General features: G+C 40.0%; 1 protein-coding gene across 1 annotated transcript in view; it reads left to right on the top strand.

The window, feature by feature from the left end:
* The window catches only part of LOC126298194 (protein zyg-11 homolog B-like), a 224,423-nt gene that overhangs the window by 179,276 nt on the left and 23,616 nt on the right, over positions 1–21,531 (top strand). Inside the window, exons 9-10 of the mRNA XM_049989502.1 lie at positions 7,865–8,021; positions 16,344–16,493. Coding sequence (XP_049845459.1) covers positions 7,865–8,021; positions 16,344–16,493 — 307 coding nt within the window. The remainder of the gene's footprint in view (positions 1–7,864; positions 8,022–16,343; positions 16,494–21,531) is intronic.

Genomic DNA, 21,531 nt, shown 5'->3' with positions numbered 1-21,531 from the left:
ACATTCGGGAGCACGACGGTTCAATCCCGTCTCCAGCCATCCTGATTTAGATTTTCTGTGATTTCCCCAAATCGTTTCAGGCAAATTCTGGGATGGTTCATTTGAAAGGGCACGGCCGATTTCCTTCCCAATCCTTCCCTAACCCGAGCTTGCACTCCGTCTCTCATGACCTCGTTGTCGATGGGACGTTAAACACTAACCACCACCACCACCACCACCACCACCAATTGTGTGATTGGATTGAAGAGTTCCTAGATAACAGAACGCAGCATTTCATTCCCAATGGAGAGAAGTCTTCTGAAGTAAGAGTGATTTCAGGTGTGCCGCAGGGGAGTGTCGTAGGACCGTTGCTATTCACATCATACATAAATGACCTTGTGGATGACATCGGAAGTTCACTGAGGCTTTTTGCGGATGATGCTGTGGTATATCGAGAGGTTGTAACAATGGAAAATTGTGCTGAAATGCAGGAGGATCTGCAGCGAAATGACGCATGGTGCAGGGAATGGCAATTGAATCTCAATGTAGACAAGTGTAATGTGCTGCGAATACATAGAAAGAAAGATCCCTTATCATTTAGCTACAAAATAGCAGGTCAGCAACTGGAAGCAGTTAATTCCATAAATTATCTAGGAGTATGCATTAGGAGTGATTTAAAATGGAATGATCATATAAAGTTGATCGTCGGTAAAGCAGATGCCAGACTGAGATTCATTGGAAGAATCCTAAGGAAATGCAATCCGAAAACAAAGGAAGTAGGTTACAGTATGCTTGTTTGCCCTCTGCTTGAATACTGCTCAGCAGTGTTGGATCCGTACCAGATAGTGTTGATAGAAGAGATAGAGAAGATCCAACAGAGAGCAGCGAGCTTCTTTACAGGATCATTTAGTAATCGCAAAAGCGTTACGGAGATGATAGATAAACTTCAGTGGAAGACTCTGCAGGAGAGATGCTCAGTAGCTCAATAGGGGATTTTGTTGAAGTTTCGAGAACATACCTTCACCGAGGAGTCAAGCAGTATATTGCTCCCTCCTACCATGAGGATAAAATCAGAGAGATTGGAGCCCACACAGAGGCATACTGACAATCCTTCTTTCCAGGAACAATACGAGACTGGAATAGAAGAGAGAACCGATAGAGGTACTCCAGGTACCCTCCGCCATGCACCGTCGGGTGGCTTGCGGAATGTGGATGTAGATGTAGATTTAGATTTATAGCTCTCCACATGGATATCATTTTGTTAGATGAGTTTCGTAGGAAGTTGTCATTCCACATAATATTTTGTCTGTCTGACCTCTCTACCATAGAATCTTTTGCAGGCTGTTGAATAAACTGCAGATTCTTAGGTAAATGTATATTTTTTACAACAGTGTTGATAAAAATCTGTTTTCTCACTCAACATTTTTGTGCCTATAGTTGTCCACTGCTTATTGTCCTTAAGAGTTAATGTTTTTACTCCAGTAGGAAATGTTACATATACTGAAAACGTACGCATGTGCTATCAATGTTGTTCTGAATGGAAATGGTTTCCCAATTTTCGGTAGCCAGTGAAAAATTAATAATCATATGGGCATGTCTTCAGGTCCAGATTGTATACCGATTAGGTTTCTTTCAGATTACGCTGATGCAATAGCTCCCTACTTAGCAATTATATACAACCGCTTGCTCACTAGTAGATCTGTACCTACAGATTGGAAAATTCCGCAGGTCGCACCAGTGTTTAAGAAGGGTAGTAGGAGTAATCCATCGAACTACAAACCTATATCATTGACGTCGGTTTGCAGTAGGGTTTTGGAGCATATACTGTATTCAAACATTATGAATCACCTCGAAGGGAATGATCTATTGATACGTAATCAACATGGTTTCAGAAAACAGTGTTCTTGTGCAACGCAGCTAGCTCTTTATTTGCACGAAGTAATGGCCGCTATCGACAGGGGATCTCAGGTTGATTCCGTATTTCTGGATTCCTGGAAAGCTTTTGACACCGTGCCTCACAAGCCACTTCTAATCAAGCCTATGGGGTATTGTCTCAGTTGTGCGACTGGATTCGTGATTTTTTGTCAGGAAGGTCGCAGTTCGTAGTAATAGACGGCAAATCATTGAGTAAAACTGAAGTGATAACAGGTGTTCCCCAGGGAAGCGTCCTGGGACCTCTGCTGTTCCTGATCTACACTCCTGGAAATTGAAATAAGAACACCCTGAATTCATTGTCCCAGGAAGGGGAAACTTTATTGACACATTCTTGGGGTCAGATACATCACATGATCACACTGACAGAACCACAGGCACATAGACACAGGCAACAGAGCATGCACAATGTCGGCACTAGTACAGTGTATATCCACCTTTCGCAGCAATGCAGGCTGCTATTCTCCCATGGAGATGATCGTAGAGATGCTGGATGTAGTCCTGTGGAACGGCTTGCCATGCCATTTCCACCTGGCGCCTCAGTTGGACCAGCGTTCGTGCTGGACGTGCAGACCGCGTGAGACGACGCTTCATCCAGTCCCAAACATGCTCAATGGGGGACAGATCCGGAGATCTTGCTGGCCAGGGTAGTTGACTTACACCTTCTAGAGCACGTTGGGTGGCATGGGATACATGTGGACGTGCATTGTCCTGTTGAAACAGCAAGTTCCCTTGCCGGTCTAGGAATGGTAGAACAATGGGTTCGATGACGGTTTGGATGTACCGTGCACTATTCAGTGTCCCCTCGACGATCACCAGAGGTGTACAGCCAGTGTAGGAGATCGCTCCTCACACCATGATGCCGGGTGTTGGCCCTGTGTGCCTCGGTCGTATGCAGTCCTGATTGTGGCGCTCACCTGCACGGCGCCAAACACGCATACGACCATCATTGGCACCAAGGCAGAAGCAACTCTCATCACTGAAGACGACACATCTCCATTCGTCCCTCCATTCACGCCTGTCGCGACACCACTGGAGGCGGGCTGCACGATGTTGGGGCGTGAGCGGAAGACGGCCTAACGGTGTGCGGGACCGTAGCCCAGCTTCATGGAGACGGTTGCGAATGGTCCTCGCCGATACCCCAGGAGCAACAGTGTCCCTAATTTGCTGGGAAGTGGCGGTGCGGTCCCCTACGGCACTGCGTAGGATCCTACGGTCTTGGCGTGCATCCGTGCGTTGCTGCAGACATATCAGTCTATGCTGGCCGCTGTAGCTGAGCATTTCTAGGCGCTTCAATGTGGAACCACAGTGCTGCTACGGTCGCAGGTTCGAATCCTGCCTCAGGCATGGATGTGTGTGTTTTCCATAGGTTAGTTAGGTTTAAGTAGTTCTAAGCCTATAGAACTGATGGCCTCAGATGTTAAGTCCCATAGTGCTTAGAGCCATTTGAACCATACCAGTCTGTACTCGGCAAGTTAAAGACGCCTCCAACTAGTATTGCATGATCTGTGTATTTATGTGCTGTTGATCATAGACTTTTCTTGAATAATTCTAGAACTGTCACAGCAGAATCAGTTGGCCAGTAAAAACTTCTAACAATTACTTAATTTCACCTACACCTGTTATACGCGAGCAGATGACTTCACTGTCACACTCAACTTCAACCTCACTAGAGACAATATTTTTGTCAACTGCAATGAACATTCTCCCTCCTATGGTCTATAATTTGTCTTTCCGATATATGTTCCACAACTCGCTAAATATCTCAGAGCTTTCCACTTTGGGTTTCAGCCAGCTCTCAGTCCCAGAATAATTTGAGTGTGAGAACTTTTCTGTAAATTCGAGAACTTTACCATGAATACTTCAACAGTTTACTAGTAAAATTGTGACAGTCAAAGAGTGTCTCTTCAAGAATGTAAATTAAGTAAAAGTAGTTTTTTCCAACAAGTGTTCCACACCTTGACCACATACTGAGCAAAGATGGCAACAGGCCGACAATAAAGCAACTGACAGACTCCCTGGGCCAAACGGTTTGAAGAATCTGCAGTCATTCTTAAGCAAGATAATTTATTATGAAAAATTTATACCAAATGTTGTGTGGATATCTTAACCCATTAATTAGCTACGGTAAAAGGAAGTCAAATTTCAGTGTATGCCACTTGTCTCAGGCAATGCTTTTGTTTGATATCTGCTCCACATGTGGCCACATTTATGCCAGGCAGATGTGTAGCCCTGCCAAAAGGTGCTTTGTAAAATAGAATAGGTCCTCAGTGGCATGAAGCAACCAATAAGATACACATCTAAAACACTAACAGTGGCATGGATGAATTATAACCAAATAGAAACAGAAGTACTGGCTATTACTTAGTCCCAAGAAATTGCAAGTTCTCGTACGTGGAAAAGAGGAAATCTGATCATGGATCACATGGTACACACATCAAAAAAGGTTTTGCAGCACCTCAGTTCAAAGAGTTGCGGAACCTGTTAAGAAAATTGGAAGAGAGATCAACATAAACATCATTTCCACCCTTTTTATTGCTCATGAAAACCACACATTGCATGTTGTACCACCATACAGCGAGACCTTCAGAGGTGGTGGTCCAGATTGCTGTACACGCCAGTACCTCTAATACTCAGTAGCATGTTCTCTTGCATTGATGTATGTCTGTATTCATCGTGGCATACTATCCACAGATTCATCAAGGCACTGTTGGTCCAGATTGTCCCACTCCTCAGTGGCAATTTGGCGTATATATCTCAGAGTGGTTAGTGGGTAACATCATCCATAAACAGCCCTTTTCAATCTATCCCAGGCATGTTCAATAGGGTTCATGTCTGGAGAACATGCTGGCCACTCTAGTTGAACGATGTCATTTGGGGCCGTGAAGTGTCATAAATGAAGACGAATGCCTCGCCAGTATGCTGCCGATATGGTTGCACTATCAGTCAGAGGATGGCATTCACATATCGTACAGCCATTACAGTGCCTTCCATGATCACCAGCAGCATACGTCAGCCCCGCATGATGCCACCCCAAAACAGCAGGGAACCTCCACCTTGCTACACTTGCTGGACTGTGTATCTAAGTCGTTCAGCCTGACCGGGTTACCTCCAAACCCGTTTCTGATGATTGTCTGGTTGAAGGCATATGCGACACTCATCAGTGAATAGAATGTGATGCCAATCCTGAGTGATCCATTCGGCATGTTATTGGGCCCATCTGCGCTATGCTGCACAGTGTCATGGTTGCAAAGATGGACCTCACCATGGACGTAGGGAGTGATGTTGCTCATCATGCAGCCTATTACACACAGTGCTGTGGCTGCATGAAAAGCATTATTCAACATGGTGGCGTTGCTTTCAGGGTTCCTCTGAGCCGTAATCCATAGGTAACAGTCATCCACTGCAGTATTAGCACTTGGACGGCCTGAGCGAGGCATGTCATCGACAGTTGCTGTCTCTCTCTGTATCTCGTCCATTTCCGAACAACATTGCTTTTGGTCCACTCCGAGATGCCTGGACACTTCCCTTTTTGAGAGCCCTTCCTGGCACAAAATAACAATGTCGATGCGATAGAACCATGGTATTGACCGTCAAGGCATGGTTGAACTACAGACAACCCGAGCCATGTGCCTCCTTCCTGGTGGAATGACTGGAACTGATCAGCTGTTGGACCCCCTCCGTCTAATAGGAACTGCTCATGCATGGTTGTTTACATCTTTGGGTGGGTTTAGTGATATCTCTGAACAGTCAAAAGGACTGTGTCTGTGATACAGTATCCTCAGTCAACATCAATCATCAGGAGTTCTGGGAACCAGTGTGATGCAAAACATTTTTTGATGTGTGCATTAATTTTGCTCTTTAGTACCCAAGAGAATCGGGCAGGTAAGATGGCATGATGATTACAGTAGTGGTTGCTGTTTGTGGGCATCTACCATTATGAGATAAATTGAGATACGTTGCCTCGTATATTTGTCACAGACTGCGCACTGCATCTGCTGCCGCAAGTGGAAATATTATGAGACAATGCCAAGCTGAGAGAGAGATGTGGGCGCACCCACATAATTTTCCAAGTTGATGGAATAATAAAGAACTGTTGTCTTTATACTGATTCTCTCCATGCAGATGCACACAACATTCTTCCATCTCCCTCACCATCATGCAAACTCAGGACACTCCAGGTGGGAGATGAACACACCCTGATAAACACTGAGATGGTTCCCACCACCCAGTAGTCGTCATCACACCTCCGACCCGCTACACTACCTGGTCTAAGGACACAGCTGTGTGCTGAGTGTGTATAAGCACATGTCTTTCACTCACCACTAGATCTGGCACTACATTGTGACATATCTAGCCACTACATTTCATGAGCCACCTAATAGGCTACATGTCTGTTTTCTCACTCTCGTTGAGTGCTGACCACTTGAAGGAAAGCTACAAGAAAAGCTTCACTGTGTCTGCACTGTATTTATGCCTTAATAAAAAAGTGTGTTACATGCATCTCAGTTGGATGGAGCACCTAGTCAAAACTACAGAACTAGCAGTACGGACCTGTTTCGTGATGCACCACAAACATAACATCAATTTGGGGATCCTTCTGCTGACCGCAAAAGAGAGAGAGTGATGGATTGTGATCCTGTCCACATTGCCACGTAAGTGCCATAGCCTGACACTAAACTAGGCAGGTTACTGCCACAAACCACACAGCATGTGGAAACCAAGATTGATGGAAAGTCAGCAGATAAAAACACAGTAGAGAGTGGATTTTGTGACTACAAGTAATGGTAGTCAAAATTATTACCAGTGAATGAAAGCAAGAATTGCTTTAAAAGAGGGGTAATGACCATCCATACGTGATGTCTTTGCTGCAACCCATGTGCTTATGGCTGCCAAAAGCAGAAGTATGAGTTGTACAGATAATAATGATACCACTCTCTGGCTCCATCTCACTATCACTGGAGTGGTGGGATCTTAAACATATCTATTTAGTACCACAAGGAGGTCATTTACTACTGCTGTTACCTTTTGTGAAAGTAACTCATATTTACACTGATATATTGGTGCTCCTTGTGTAAGTTAAAGTTTATTGATTGTAGTGATTAAAGATATATTATTGGAAAAACATGTAACATGTCAGTTGCTGTGGGGTACTTCCACAGTTAGAAAGTTCTCTTGATTGAAACTTCCTGGCAGATTAAAACTGTGCCCGACCGTGACTCGAACTCGGCACCAGAATGGAAACGTCCCCCAGACTGTGGCTAAGCCATGTCTCTGCAATATCCTTTCTTTCAGGAGTGCTAGTTCTGCAAGGTTCGCAGGAGAGCTTCTGTAAAGTTTGGAAGGTAGGAGACGAGGTAATGGCAGAAGTAAAGCTGTGAGTACCGGGTGTGAGTCGTGCTTCGGTAGCTCAGATGGTAGAGCACTTGCCCGTGAAAGGCGCATTTCATTTATGATGATGATAACCTCTGGATGTCCCAGTAGTGCATCATTGTGAATAACTTTTTCAGTTGCTACTAGGGGCTACTAGATGATGCATAAACTACAGTTTCCTGTTGATAACAATTTGCCTAACTTGGAGACAAATTAAGTAAAAATTTCGTATGTTTTCCAGTATTCAACTGTGGGATTCATAAATTAGTGTAGGACATTTGTAGTAATTTATAATGTAAAGTTTCACACATCCTTAATTCAAGCATTTCAGAACTAAAAAGTCAGACAGATAAAAATGTCTGGCCTATTAATGTACTTTGATGTCTCTCATCTTAAAGGCCAACTGCTCTTTCAAATTTGGGTAGAGTATTTGTCAAATGCTTATCAAACATTTTTGAGGCTGTATGGGGCTGTCATAGAAACAAGATGTGTAGTTTCATAGGACATCTTGATTTGTAATTGTTAAAATACTTACCAGGGATCAAATTTATATTGATGATGATCAGATTCTTTGTTTCAGCTTCAGAAGAATACTTTATTGACACTGTGTAGTGACAGAATTCTACAAGATGTGTCATTTGACAAGTACCGCTGTGCACGCCTTGTTATGAACTCCCTCTGTACTTTTTACGATGCATCCATGAACAGAATGAGTGTTGCCATATGTAGCATTTTAGGTAAGTAAAATAACAGAATTCTAAATATCTCAGAGTAGATAAAGATAATTTATGTCATATGAAGATATCACACTAGTACATACAGAGTATAATACTATGAAACTAAAGAACCCTGAAATTAATTTTGTTTCTCTGCAGTAATTTCATTTTTTACTTACATGTCCCATTATTGTTCATATATTATGGTAAAATCTGAAGCCATAATTTTATGCCTTTATATAGTTGGACCTTGTAATTTTTTTGTTGTTGTTGGTAATTATGGTAATTTTCTCATTGTACACATTGATACGCCCTCACTGTAGATGTGATTTACTTTCACAGTACTTTTGATGTTGAAAGAGGCTGTCCTCAGTTCACAGTCAGGGCATATGCTAGTGGGACAAACATTCATCACTCTCTCACCTGTGCTCGTCAGCATTTCAATTGTGCCAGGTTACACACATGTGCTGCTGCTATTCTAGTGGTGCCCCTCTTACAGTCTTCAGTTTATTAGTGGACAGTGGCTGATTATTAATAACAAAAACATCTAGGGTGCTGTTTAAATCCACTATTTAACAAAAATTTCTGAGTAAGTAACAATTGTTCTCAATACATGAAAACAATCAGCTTGTCTAATTTTGTCAACTCACACAAGTTAGAGCATCCAGACAAAGCACAACAATGACTGGTATTAGCATACTCACTTTGCTCCACCACTCAGATACTCATATGCATTGTAATGTCTTATGATGCAAAAGTACAAAAGATGTTCTACCACGTATCAGAAAATTTATGGACAGGTAGGAACAAAAAGTAAATGAAAATGAAAATTAGCATACAATATTTGTTTATGGGAAAATGAAAATAAATTGTAAAACAAGGCATAATAATAATAGAAATGTAGGAACATGAGAAGCCATACAGACCGTACAATGTATCGTATAATATAGATTAAGGAAATGCAAACCTATGATTATGGCATTTGTATACTTAGAGAAAGCTATTGATAATGTTGACTTGAATACATACTGAAATTCTGAAGTTAATTGGGGTAAAAACAGGTAGCATAAGGTTATCTATAACTTGTACAAAAAACAGACTGCAGTTATAAGAATCAAAGGACATGAAAGGGGTTGTCTACTACCAATGTTGTTCAGTCTGTGCATTGAGAAAGCTGTGAAGGAAACTGGCAAGATATTTGGAAAGAGAATTGAAAGTCAGGGAGAAGAAATTAAATCTTTGAGGTTTGCTGGTGACATTGTAATTCTGTCGAAGCAGCAGTCAACTTGCAAGAGCAGTTGAGTGGAATGGATAATATCTTTAAAAGAGGTTATAAAATGGATATCAACAAAATTAAAACAAGGGGAATGGAATGTAGTCAGATTAAACCAGGTGACGTTGAGGGAATAAGATCGAGAAATTAGACACTAAATGTAGTGGATGATCTTTGCTATTTAGACAACAAAATAACTGATGTTTGCCAAAGTAGAGATGTAAAATGACCCAAGGTGAGTGGGGCTGCTGTGGTGTAGAGGTGGTGCTGGCCAGGGGTGCCTAGGAAAACTCTACTGCAAGATACAACATATTTTATTCTGTTTTAAATTACAATGTCGGAGTACTGTGATGTCCCACCAGCAGTGCCGATGATGTCGGAAGGTCAGTGGCAACAGGATGGCTGTTTGACAGTGGCATCCTGCTTTTCTGACACTTTCTACCCCATTCAGCAGTGCATGCCTGAGTTAGCACTATGTGGCCCTCACAAAGAATGCCAGCAACATGTATGTCTGCTGAATTCTCATAGGCTTCTACTGGTACCAGTTTAGGAGCTCGCCCTGGTGTGGAAGGATGGCAACAGTACCGTACTGACTGTGAAACACTGCACTCCAAGGCAGAAGTTTGGTGCTGCTGTGAAGCCCAGGGGACGATTCATCCAGTGTCATTCTGTGTCCACGGGTGGGGACTTGGAATCGTGAGCTGGTCTGGTGGAGTTGGCTGCCCAGACCAGTGTCAGCTGCTGATTGGCTCGTAGCATGATAAAGACTTGCATGGACCCAATCTTGTGGAGGGTGCTACCAGACTTCACATAACTGTGCTAGAATCAGAGGGTATTTTTAGTGATTAACAGCATACTTGTTGCACCAATATGTTGCTTCCAGGCATATTCAAATGAACACCCCTGGGTTTTCATGGTGTGGAAATACTCCACAGGTGGGCTTTTAGTTGCAGTGCCTTTCTGCAATGACACCACAACTGCATGGCTTGGCCTGGCCACCTTGTAGCATAAAAACAAGCTTGTTTGTGAAATTACATATCAATACCTGTGTGCCTGCCTGCTTGCTTCACACACAATTGCAATGAAGCTGCTTTTAATTCTCAGTACTGACCAAAATTTAGTGACAGTGTTACAGAGGATATAAAATGCAGGACTGACAGTAACAAGAAAAGTTTTTCTGAAAAAGGGAAATTTGTTAATGTCCAATGTAAATTTAAGAGTTAGAAAGTATTTTCTGAATGTGTATGTATGGAGTGTAGCCTTGTGCAGAAGTGAAATGTTGATTAGATAAGAAGAGAATAGACGTTTTTGAAATGTGGTGCTACAAAAAGATGTTGAAAATCAGACAGGGAACATTGAATAACTAATGAAGAGGTATTGAAGTGTGGGAAAAATAAATTTGTGAGACAACTTGACTAAAGGAAGAGAATGATTAATTGGACACATTGAAAGGCATCATACAGTTGTCAGTCTGGTAGTGGAAGGAAGTGTGGAGGGTAAAATATGTAGAGGCAGACTGAGGCTTGAATACAGTCATTAGGTTCAAATGCATGTATGTTGCAGTAACTATGTAGAGAGGAAGAAACTTCCACAGGATAGACTAACATAGAGAGCTCAATCAAACCAGTCTTCAGACTGAAGACAACAAATTAATTTCATGGCACATCAAGGTCTTCCTCACCATCTTGAGCTATATCAAATAATCTATGTGATTTTAACAGTAATGACAACCTCTGACACATGGTATGGAAGCACAGCCTGTAATTTGTGGCATTGTTCCTGGAAATGACTGTGGCCCTCTTGTTAGGACGAGAGCTTAAACCAGAGATGTAGGCCATAATGCTACAATCTGAGATTTAGATTCTTTGATTTGCACAATCAGGTGAATAAGTGTTGAACTCTACTGAATGTGTCAGGCATACAATACACACAGAAAGTAGCTACTGTTGTAGTTGAAGGGTGAAACAAATTGTCAAGTGAGGGGAAAATGTCACAGCATTTTTCCTTAATAAAGTCAAATCATTTTACCAATAAATAATCAAAGTTTATAAACTTCTGTTATTTTACCAGTAATTTAAGTTTATAAAACAGAGTGCCACATATGGCCAATTTCTTGTGGAGCAATAAATCACAGGCACCAGATAACAGAATGAATGATATTTATACTTTCTCTTAGTTCAGTAAAGAAGAAAAATTAGAAAGGGCAGATTTATAAATCCATTTTACTCAAATAGTACACACAACAAATATGATAATTTTTTAACAGTTTCACTGCACTAATTAAATGAAGAAATTCTGAGTACTTCATATACAGAGAAAAATATATGTACAACCTTCTATACTGGATATTTTGTTTTTACATAAATTTCCCTCTTGCTGCCACTTGGAACTATGTCAGACAAACTGAAATTTCCAAATTGTATGCCAACTGCTATTTGGAAACCAATCAGAAGAATAAATGGGAAGTCCATTTTCAGATTGTACAGTGAGGAGGACCACTTTGAGCTTTGCACCAAAACTGAGCATGAGAAATGGATGTTGCATGCAACTTGAGAAACAAAATGATAGTCCATCGAGTAGAGGTGCTAGGCATCATTGTGGGACATTCAGGCCAGACCGGTTCTCAATTCTCAGTGTGATTCTTTATTGTCTCGTGCAGTACAGTGCAACCAACATAGCATATTGAGATATAATTATGTTTTCATGCACAATGATATGGTAGCCACAATGTAACAACTCATTGCAACTTCAACTGCAAAATGTTTCCTTATATATCCACCCAACCCTTCTACCACCCATAAAACACCAGTCTCATCACTATCATTACAACAGATATCACAATGAGTTTCTTGTGACAGTTGAGTGATGTGGTACAATGATAAGACACAGGGTTTGCATTCTGGAGGATCATGATTCTAATCCCCAATTTGGATTCAGATTTAAGTCATTGTTGGTTTCCTGAATCACTTGATGCCAATGTTGATATGGTTCTTTCAAAAAGGGCATGCCTAATTTCCTTCCTTATCTGTCAACAACCAAAGTTTGTGCTTGTCTTCAATGAGCTTGTTGTTGAGGTGGACACTAATCCCTAATCTACCTTCCTTTCATTGTGACAGGGTTTTCAACACAGTTGGATGTTATGACGAAAGCTTAATTGAGGGCCTGACCTCAATTTACAACAAAGTGTTTTGTTCAACTACATTTTGTGTTTGTTTTAACTAGTGAGTGTACTCCTGGTTCTACTGTTGTCATTGCAATGTTTACAGTAAACAAAATCTCTTAGACTAACTGATTATATGTAAAAGAATATCAAAAGGGTGCAATGTTATCAGTAAAATAAAATAAAACATTTTCAGAATGTGGAAGTGTGAATATTAGAATTATGTCTAGTGGAAGCCTTGGAACATTCAGCAGGACTTCACAAAAAACTGCCGTATCTTTTGACCAATATTTCACAAGACATATAATCATTACTGCCCTTTTTCATGACATTACCCTTCTATTTTAAAACAGTGTTTATAATACTAGGAACAAAAACAATCTCTGCAGAGTCTTCAAAGCTTTAACATTGGTGCAGAAGGGTGTTAGATTCAGGGTGACAATTATTGAACTATATGAAATAAAATTGTCATAACTTTTGAATGGTTTGAATTAGGATGTTCGAACTTTATGGTTGGCCTCGGGGCATGATGGGAATTAGTATGCACACGTATGGTTTGGTTTAGCAACAAAGCGTACTTTCATTTGGATGGGTTCATCAGTAAACAAAATTGGCACATTTGGGGGACTGAGAATCTGCATTTTGCGATCAAATAGTCTCTTCACCCTCAAAGGGCGACTATGTGGTGTGCAGTGTCCAGTCACGAAATAATTGGTGTGATATTCCTTGATGGCATGGTGACTACCGAACAGTACGTTAAGGTTTTGGAAGATTATTTTACCCTCATTATCCAAAGTGACCCTGATTTCGACATAATGTGGTTCACACAAGACGGAGCTCGGCCCCATCGAAACAGGAGAGTGTTTGTTATTCTGGAGGACCACTTTCAGGACCGCATGCTGGCTCTAGGGTACCCAGAAGCCACTGACATTGGCTTCGATTGGCTGCCATATTCTCTGGATCTGAACACAAGTGACTCCTTTTTGTGGGGCTATATTAATGTTAAGGTGTATGGCAATAACTCCAAAACCATTTCTGAGCTTAAAACAGCCATTCAGGGGGGCATCGACAGCATCAATGTTCTGACACTTCAGCAGGTCATGCAGAATTTTGCTATTCATTTGCACTACATCACCACCAATGTTGGTGAGCATATCAGACATGTCATAACCTAAATCCGAATATCTGTAGTGACATTTACGTGTTGAATAAGGTGTGTGCATTCCATAGTTCGTAACTAATTAAGATTTATTTTTTCGTATAGTTCAATAATTGTCACCCTGTACATTGTGCAAAGGAAGTTAAGACATTAGCTGCCAGTGGGCATTGATTTATATCAGTGGGGCAAGTTGAAAATTTGTGCCAGACCAGGATTTAAACCCAGGTTTCCTGCTTGCTACGCAAATACACTGACTGCCATGCCACCTGGACACAGTGGTCATGTCAACTGCACTGACTGCCTTAGCTTGCCTTCTGACAGACCCAAATTCTCAACTTAAACAACACACTACTGATATAGTGCCCCTGCTGATTAGCCTCATTACTCGTAGCTGCTCGCTGATTCCCATAAGAGTTCGAGCTTGGTGTGTTTGGTTGGCTGATTTGGGGGAGGGGACCAACCACTGAGGTCATCAGTCCCAAACCTTCGGATCAGGGATGGATGGTGAAGGAAATCAGCCATACCCTTGCAAGGGAACCATCGCAGCATTTGACTGCAGTGTTTTAGGGAAATCACGGAAAACCTAAATCATGATGGCCAGACACAGGTTTCAACAGAAATCCTCCCGAATGGGGGTCCAGTGTGCTAACCACTACATCACCTCACTCAGTGAGCTTGGTGTGCATCTGTACTGAAGGGATCACTGGCCATCATTGCCATAGTTATACACACCTCAACAAAAGTTTGGAATATTACAGAGTTTACTGCAATGGCTTCCTTATAGTATGCCCATTGAAGTTTGCATAATACCTTATTAACAAAATAAATGTAATTCCTTCTGCAAACAAGAACAGTTTTGGTTAGTTACAAAAAACTGTTAAAAAACAAAGCAGGCTCTCTCCTGACTGTAGGCCTTGAAAACAAAAACAATTAAAACCATTCTCTCATGATTATAATTATCAGTCTTCAGTAGTGAGTACGCCCTCCTTGCACATGGATGAGTTCTTCCACTCTGCACATCTTGCACTGGATGAGACCATCAAGTTTATCTTGAGTATGAGGTCACACTTCTCAATAGCAGCTTCAGTGAGGTTCTGAAGATTGTCAGGTGGATTCGCATGCCGTGCAATAGCCACGTTCAACAGGTCCATTGCATGCCCAGTTGCATTCCTGTCTGTGGACTGTGCTGGCCAATACATTCAGTTAATGTTTCATCTTTGAATATACTGAGACACTGCTAGGGTACAGTACGGTCTTGCATAGTCATTTACTTGGATGAAGTTGTCACCAACTTCATTTCTGTAGGGCCTTACAATCATCTGTAGGTCCTCTTAGAGGTAATGGGGACCAGTCATATTGCCGTAGATGGAAATTAGAGCGGTCTGCGACCCAGAACATTACACTTCCACGTGTAAACAGGTGGACTTCCTGAACGTATTGACATTCCTGGTGCTTTTGAGCACTTCTCCAAATCCGAACATATCCAATGTCCTGTCACAAACCAGTCCCTGTCTCGTCAGCAAACATGACATTGCTCCGTTCTCCAGTGGTCCAATGTTGATGTGCAAAAGGCCAGAACATTACTCCATTCTGCAGTGGACCAATGTTGATGAGAAAGAGACCAGTCATTTATTGCTTTAATTCTGTTGGTTCAGTGTAAAACTTCTTATTGGTCCTCTGAAATGAAAGCCAACCAGATGCAATTTTCTGTGCACTGTTTAGTCTGAGATACAAATCCCTGTTGCTGGGAGAAGTCATTTCCAACATTTTTGGCAGTTGATGTTGGGCACCTTCAAGCTAACAGTTGGAGGAAACGATCTTGCATTATTGTTGTCATATGAGGACGACCACTGTGAGGTCTACCATTTACATTTCCCATCTCACTATACTTTCCTCCACTCTGAGTGACATGTAACCAATCAGCAACATCTGGCTGTGTATGACCTGCTGAAAGTAAAGGCACTACCTTGACTCTGTCAAAAAGTTGTATGCCTCTGTGTGGAATGTTACTAAAGTGCTCGGCCCAAAATGGACTGCTCGCAGTGTGCAGCTGTGGCAGTGGTAATTTTACATGACTGGTAAACAGCTGCAAAACCTGCCAGTAGTAAACACTGTCTATTATATGGACTCTAACTGGATAATGCATGAGCGAGCGATGTGGCGCAGTGATTAGACACTGTACTCGCATTCGGGAGGAGGATGGTTCAATCCCGCGTCCGGCCATCCTTATTTAGGTTTTCCGTGATTTCCCTAAATCGCTCCAGGCAAATGCTGGGATGGTTCCTTTGAAAGGGCACGGCTGACTTCCTTCCCCGTCCTTCCCTAATCTGATGAGACTGATGACCTCGATGTCTGGTCTTCTTCCCCAAAGAACCCAACCCAAGATAATGCATGAAGTGCCTAGGTCAATGAGACTTCTAGTATCGTAGACTACATTTTATGACAGTATTCCAAACTTTTCTTGAGCAGTGTATATGTGGTTTCTGTTGTTTCGGAAATAGTGGTGCAGTATTAAAATATTTTATAAATATGCCATGTTACTGTATTAAGTGTAAAGAAAGTGTACATGTGTGATGTCTTTCCACATCCCAGATATTTCTCTCTCTTTGATTCCTGGAATGTGATTGATCTATTGTTATGTAATGTGGTAACAATTAAAGTGTGTAACCAAATACCTAGGTGATAATTTTATTAAATTGTTTTCCACATCAATGATAAATCCTCCCTCTCTTACCAGCCCCTTTTTTACAGCTGCTAAAATATCTACAGATGAAACATCTCTGCTAGGAGCTCATCCAAAGTACATGCAGAAACTTCTAGATATAGTACGTTCCAAGGTGGCAACAAGAAGTGCAGATATTACAATAAAGTTCACTTTAAGTGCACTTTGGAATCTCACAGGTAACAATAATAAATCCTATTATTTATATTTTTGGTAGTCTGATTAAAATTTCAGTGTTATGGGCTAACTCTACATACAGTATCCTGTATAATCAAGAAATATAAGGATTGCTTAACTGAAGTTTTTTCCAAATTATGTAAATATAATGTTGATTTCTTTTCCATTGTTTGAAATAATTCTAAGATATTTCTATGTTTTTCTGGAACATTGTGAATATAAATCAGGTGACACATTTCAGTATTTTGCATGTAAAGTATGAGGTGGTGAGAGGAGAGACTAAAAAGTACCAATAACTAGAATGATTTTTCTACAGGTAGAGGAGCAATAAAGACTGATTCTTCTGCTATGTAGTGCACATTGTTTTGCATCAGTTGGTCAACCAACAACCCGTTTGAGAGTGAAAGTTGGTGAGAGCGGTAATTTTCATAAACCCTTCGTCACATACTTATCAGGATGTCTGTTTATTGTGATCTCTGTATCAGAATGCAATCCACAAATAGGAATAAATTGTAAAGCATTGGACAACTCCTGATGTAGCAGTAACAAGGGAAAAAAATAATTTACTCTAGTGGGAATTTCTGTATTTGCTCTGATTGTACCAATGCTGCAAACTCTCTGGAAAACAAACACAGAAATAAAAAGAGGTCTGGATAATTCAGGACACCATCAAAATCTGAACATTTAATGTGAGGTGCTCTAATTCTTGCAGAGAAAAGCTAACTGAAGATAAATTGCTGCTGTCTGTCATACTATTCCATACTTGAAAGAAAAAAGAAAAAGAACTCAAGTCTCAAACATTGATGTGGAATTTAGTGTTTAAATTATGGATGAAGTATGAGCATCATTAAATCATTGTTAAAACATGATATTTCAGGTGGTTCATTTGAAATGGCATTTCATTTAAATGATAATTTACATTTTTATATGCTCTTCACAGCTCACTAAATTACTGGGACATAATTTTGCTCTACCTTTATATAACTGGTGAGCGGAATTTCATTAACATTATAGGATCAGAAGGAAAGGAGAGGTGGCATTATATAGCTTCTGACCATCAGTCTGATGGAAAAAAAAACAGTCTGACACTTTATATAGACTTTTGAAACCATTCAGATCATTAATGAAAGAAAGAAGCATGAAGGAGAGATTTGACAGGATACCAAAGAAAAATAATTTTCATTAACAAAATATGTAAAAAAAATTCAGTGAATTATGTAAATTAACTAAAACCTTCAAAACATATGGATGGGTGGTAGAAGATGGGAAAGAATAATGTGACACTTCAATTTCGATCAGGCTGCTGGCAGTTGGAAATGATGGTTACTGTAACTTTAATGTAGGTGATGCTGAGGAAAGTGGAAGAAGTAAAAATCTAGATGAGGAAGAACTTGACATAATGGAAGAAGAAATTCAGAGAGTTGTAATGCATGTGGTGTAGTCCTTATCAAATGAGGCCGGCTAGGAAAAAATCTTACCTTCATAGTCTTGTATGTTATTGAATTTACCATATGTTAAAATGAAGGACTAAGCAAGAAACCCCAGACCACCAAAGACGACCGACACTGCACGTACCATTTTGAAGACGCGAATTTTGGAAAAAATTTTAAAATGCTGTATCTCTGGAGCAATTCTAGATATTTTGTTGGGTTTTTTTATTTGAAAGATAATTGCTTATGATTACAAAGAAATCCTCCATTTGGACTTATCTGTCGAAGTTCTTTAACTATAGTGTTCAGCATTTTTTTGTAATTTATGGAATTTATTTTATTATTTTTTTTTCAAAAATGCCAATTCATAAAATTTTGATTTTTTATCTGTTGATTAGTTCCATAAACTCCTACATTCCCTGAAAAGGAGAGCTTCCACTTTTTGGTTGAACAGGTCTTATAAACAATTGAAATTTTTGCCATACATAAAACCTGTTTATTACCAAATTATAACATAACAGGCTCATAAAAATCAAAACTTAGCCTTATTTAATATAATTTTTGTTTTGAAAGATGAGTAAGAGTCTAATTTTTCAAGCATTTAAAATAGTTACAAAGACTTAAAGATTTCAAATTATACAACTTCTGTGCACTCTATTTCATACTGATATTAGCCAGTCAATGAACTAAAAATGTGTTTCACTGCTTCAGTATGTATCTTCCTTTGATATAGAGTGATGCTTTCCTGTTGAACCAGTAGGAAGTGGAGCACTTACTATCTTCAAACCATTGTGAACAGTAAGTGAGCACTGATGGCGTTGTTGCTGTCCTTCAGCTGGAAACTTATATCCAGCAGCTGGTCCATGTGGTAGCATGAAGTTCACTACAATTTTGTTTAACTCATAACTGGTGTCTATAATCTCTGCAGTCCACCAGTCACAGTCATATACACACACACACACCACAAACATCCCCTTTTCAGGTTGCGAATCTGAACATTGTCCTGCTGTTTCTGAGGTGTTGGCCGAAAAAATGAAATTTCTTCTTTCTTGCCATTTAAAGTGCATCACTTTGAGTCCAAAAAATTGTATTCTGAATTTCTTTCACTGGAGTAGTTTGTTTGGACTATTCTTTTTTCTGCTAGCAGAATTCTTCGATTTCCTCTTTGGACAAAAGAATGAGGACTGTGGATGTGTAAGATTTCACGACTCTTCTAAAATCCTCAGCATTATGAATCCCAGCTGTATTTGGTCTGGAAAGATTGTTTTGTAGCCCCCTTACCATGACCAGTAGCACTGTATACCCAGTCAGTTGGCACAAGCGACTTACTCAATTCCAACAGCTGGTAACAATTCTTAAAATAACTAGGAGCACCATAAGAAATAATGATGATCTTCTCTGCCCCTGTTTGCATTTGAAGAATTTTGTGCATTGCTAGCAAAGCATGTGTTGAGTCATGTCCTGTGTCATCATTTATAATTGCAACACTAGTGGTCTTGTTTTGAAAACATGTCACTCCTGTAAAACTTGAAACATGGTCATTACTCCAATGATACCCTTATACTTGTTGTGGGAGAATTACAGACCGGTTCTCAGCAAAATCACAGTAAGCACTAAACATAGTTCTTCAGCCTGTACACACCCTTTCACTTTTGCAATGTTTTGTTGTTGTTGTTGTTTTTGTTGTTGTTGTTGTTGTTGCAATTTCTTCATATGCTGATGTGTTACTGCTTTCATTGACTGTTTACCAAGTTCATCAATGAAACTGTCAAAGGCAACAGTTTTCTTAATTAGTGTATTTTCCTCCCATATCGTACAGTATTTTCTGCAGTTCTTTGCTCCACCTTCCAGGCCTAGTGTTTGTAAAGACGGTCCTCCCTTTCCAGGGCAGTTACCACATTCTTTAAACAAACAGGTCTCTCGCTACGTCACAGACTACTAATGACTTCACATGCCCAACCAAGGTGTCATATGTCACATGCTCCAGTAAGTTCTTCAAAGTTAACACACAAAGTTCAAAATTTGCACAGTACACACATAAACAGACATATTTAAGTGGGTGCGGAACTACCCACTTAGGTTGTAGTGCATAAAATTTTGATCTCCCAATATGTGAAGTTGTATAATTGCTCATATAAATTGAAAAATTTCTTTAATACTGCGAGTTATGTACCTCTCCACTTTCACAGCTTTTTGACCTTCAGCTGTTATAGTTTTTTTTTTGTAGGCACTCTGGCAAGAGCAGCCCCATTTATATTCCAAATAAAATGACTGCACTACTTGGACTTGAGCTGCTTCTGCAGGATGACCTTCCAAAGCCTCCTTTTACAGACCTCACATTTCTTGATTTGTCTACCATGTACTTTGATAATGATGGAATGTGGTTCAAAATTGTTTTCTTTGGAAATGTCTCTGGAATAATAGTTAAAACTTGCACATTTTCACTGAAGGATGCATAGTATGCAACAGCTGAATTGATATTTATGAAAACTTCCTGGCAAGAGCTACAAGAGTGCTTTGGTTCATTTTCTTCTGAAGATGGAATTTCTACTTTGAAGAGTGTGGTCAGCTTTGCTTTAGTGTATTCATCCATAGATTTAGTAATTTCCCTGTGCTTTCTTGTCGCATAGAACTTATGACTCGACTTCACTGACCACAATTTCTTAACAGGACTGACACCTACCTCTGTAGTTGATTGATTCAGGGTATTTAATTCTTCCTCTATTTATGCAAAATCTGCATCATCTGCACCATGGGAGACTTCACCTTGTTCAGATACTATCATTGTTGTTATTCTGTCAAAACATTTAGAACACATAAAGTCGTCACTGGAAACATCTTCACTTTGAAACAGAGTCTTCAAATGAGAACACTTATTCCCAACCTGAACAAAGTCCTTTTTTTCTTGTCTTATATATCACTCTTTTGTGGATAAGCAAATAGTCAGCACTCTCCATTTTCCTGTGCCCCAGTCAGAAGACATTTCAAACAGTCCTTTTCACAAAACACACTGCAACTTTGTCAACTGGCAAATTCCTCACGAAAACACAGAACTCACTGTGTGGTCTCAGGTTTCTTAGAAGCCTCTGCAGCAAACAAATTAGCAATGAACAACTACAATACAGAAATCTGCAATGAAAAACCATGACAAAGAAATTGACAAGAAAGTACAACAAAGTGTAAGAAAATGAAGTATAAGAAATATCTGCAACAATAAGAGTGAAAACAAAGACAATAGAAATAAACATTGTAAGTAAGAAACAACTTCAGTGAAGACATACATTACCCTTGGAAGTTAAAGAAAAATGATTTTTAAAAATAAAACCTGTCCAACTTAAAAGTGGAAACTCTTCTTTACAGAGAATATAGTGCTACTTGGTACTAATCAATGGAAAAAAATCTAAGTTTTCTGGATTGACAGTTTAAAAAAAAAATTCAAAAGGCAATAGTAAAATAACTTTGACAGATATGCCCAAATGGAGGATACCATTGTAATCATAAAGCAATTATTGTTCAAATGAAAAAAAAAACTCTAACAAAATATATAGACCTGTTACAGAGATAAAGCATTTTAAAATTTTTCCAAAATTCGCATCTTCAAAGTGGTGTT

Source organism: Schistocerca gregaria, chromosome X, assembly GCF_023897955.1.
Source record: "Schistocerca gregaria isolate iqSchGreg1 chromosome X, iqSchGreg1.2, whole genome shotgun sequence".
Classification (NCBI taxonomy): Eukaryota; Metazoa; Arthropoda; class Insecta; order Orthoptera; family Acrididae; genus Schistocerca; species Schistocerca gregaria.
This window is presented reverse-complemented; position numbering and strand designations above follow the sequence as displayed.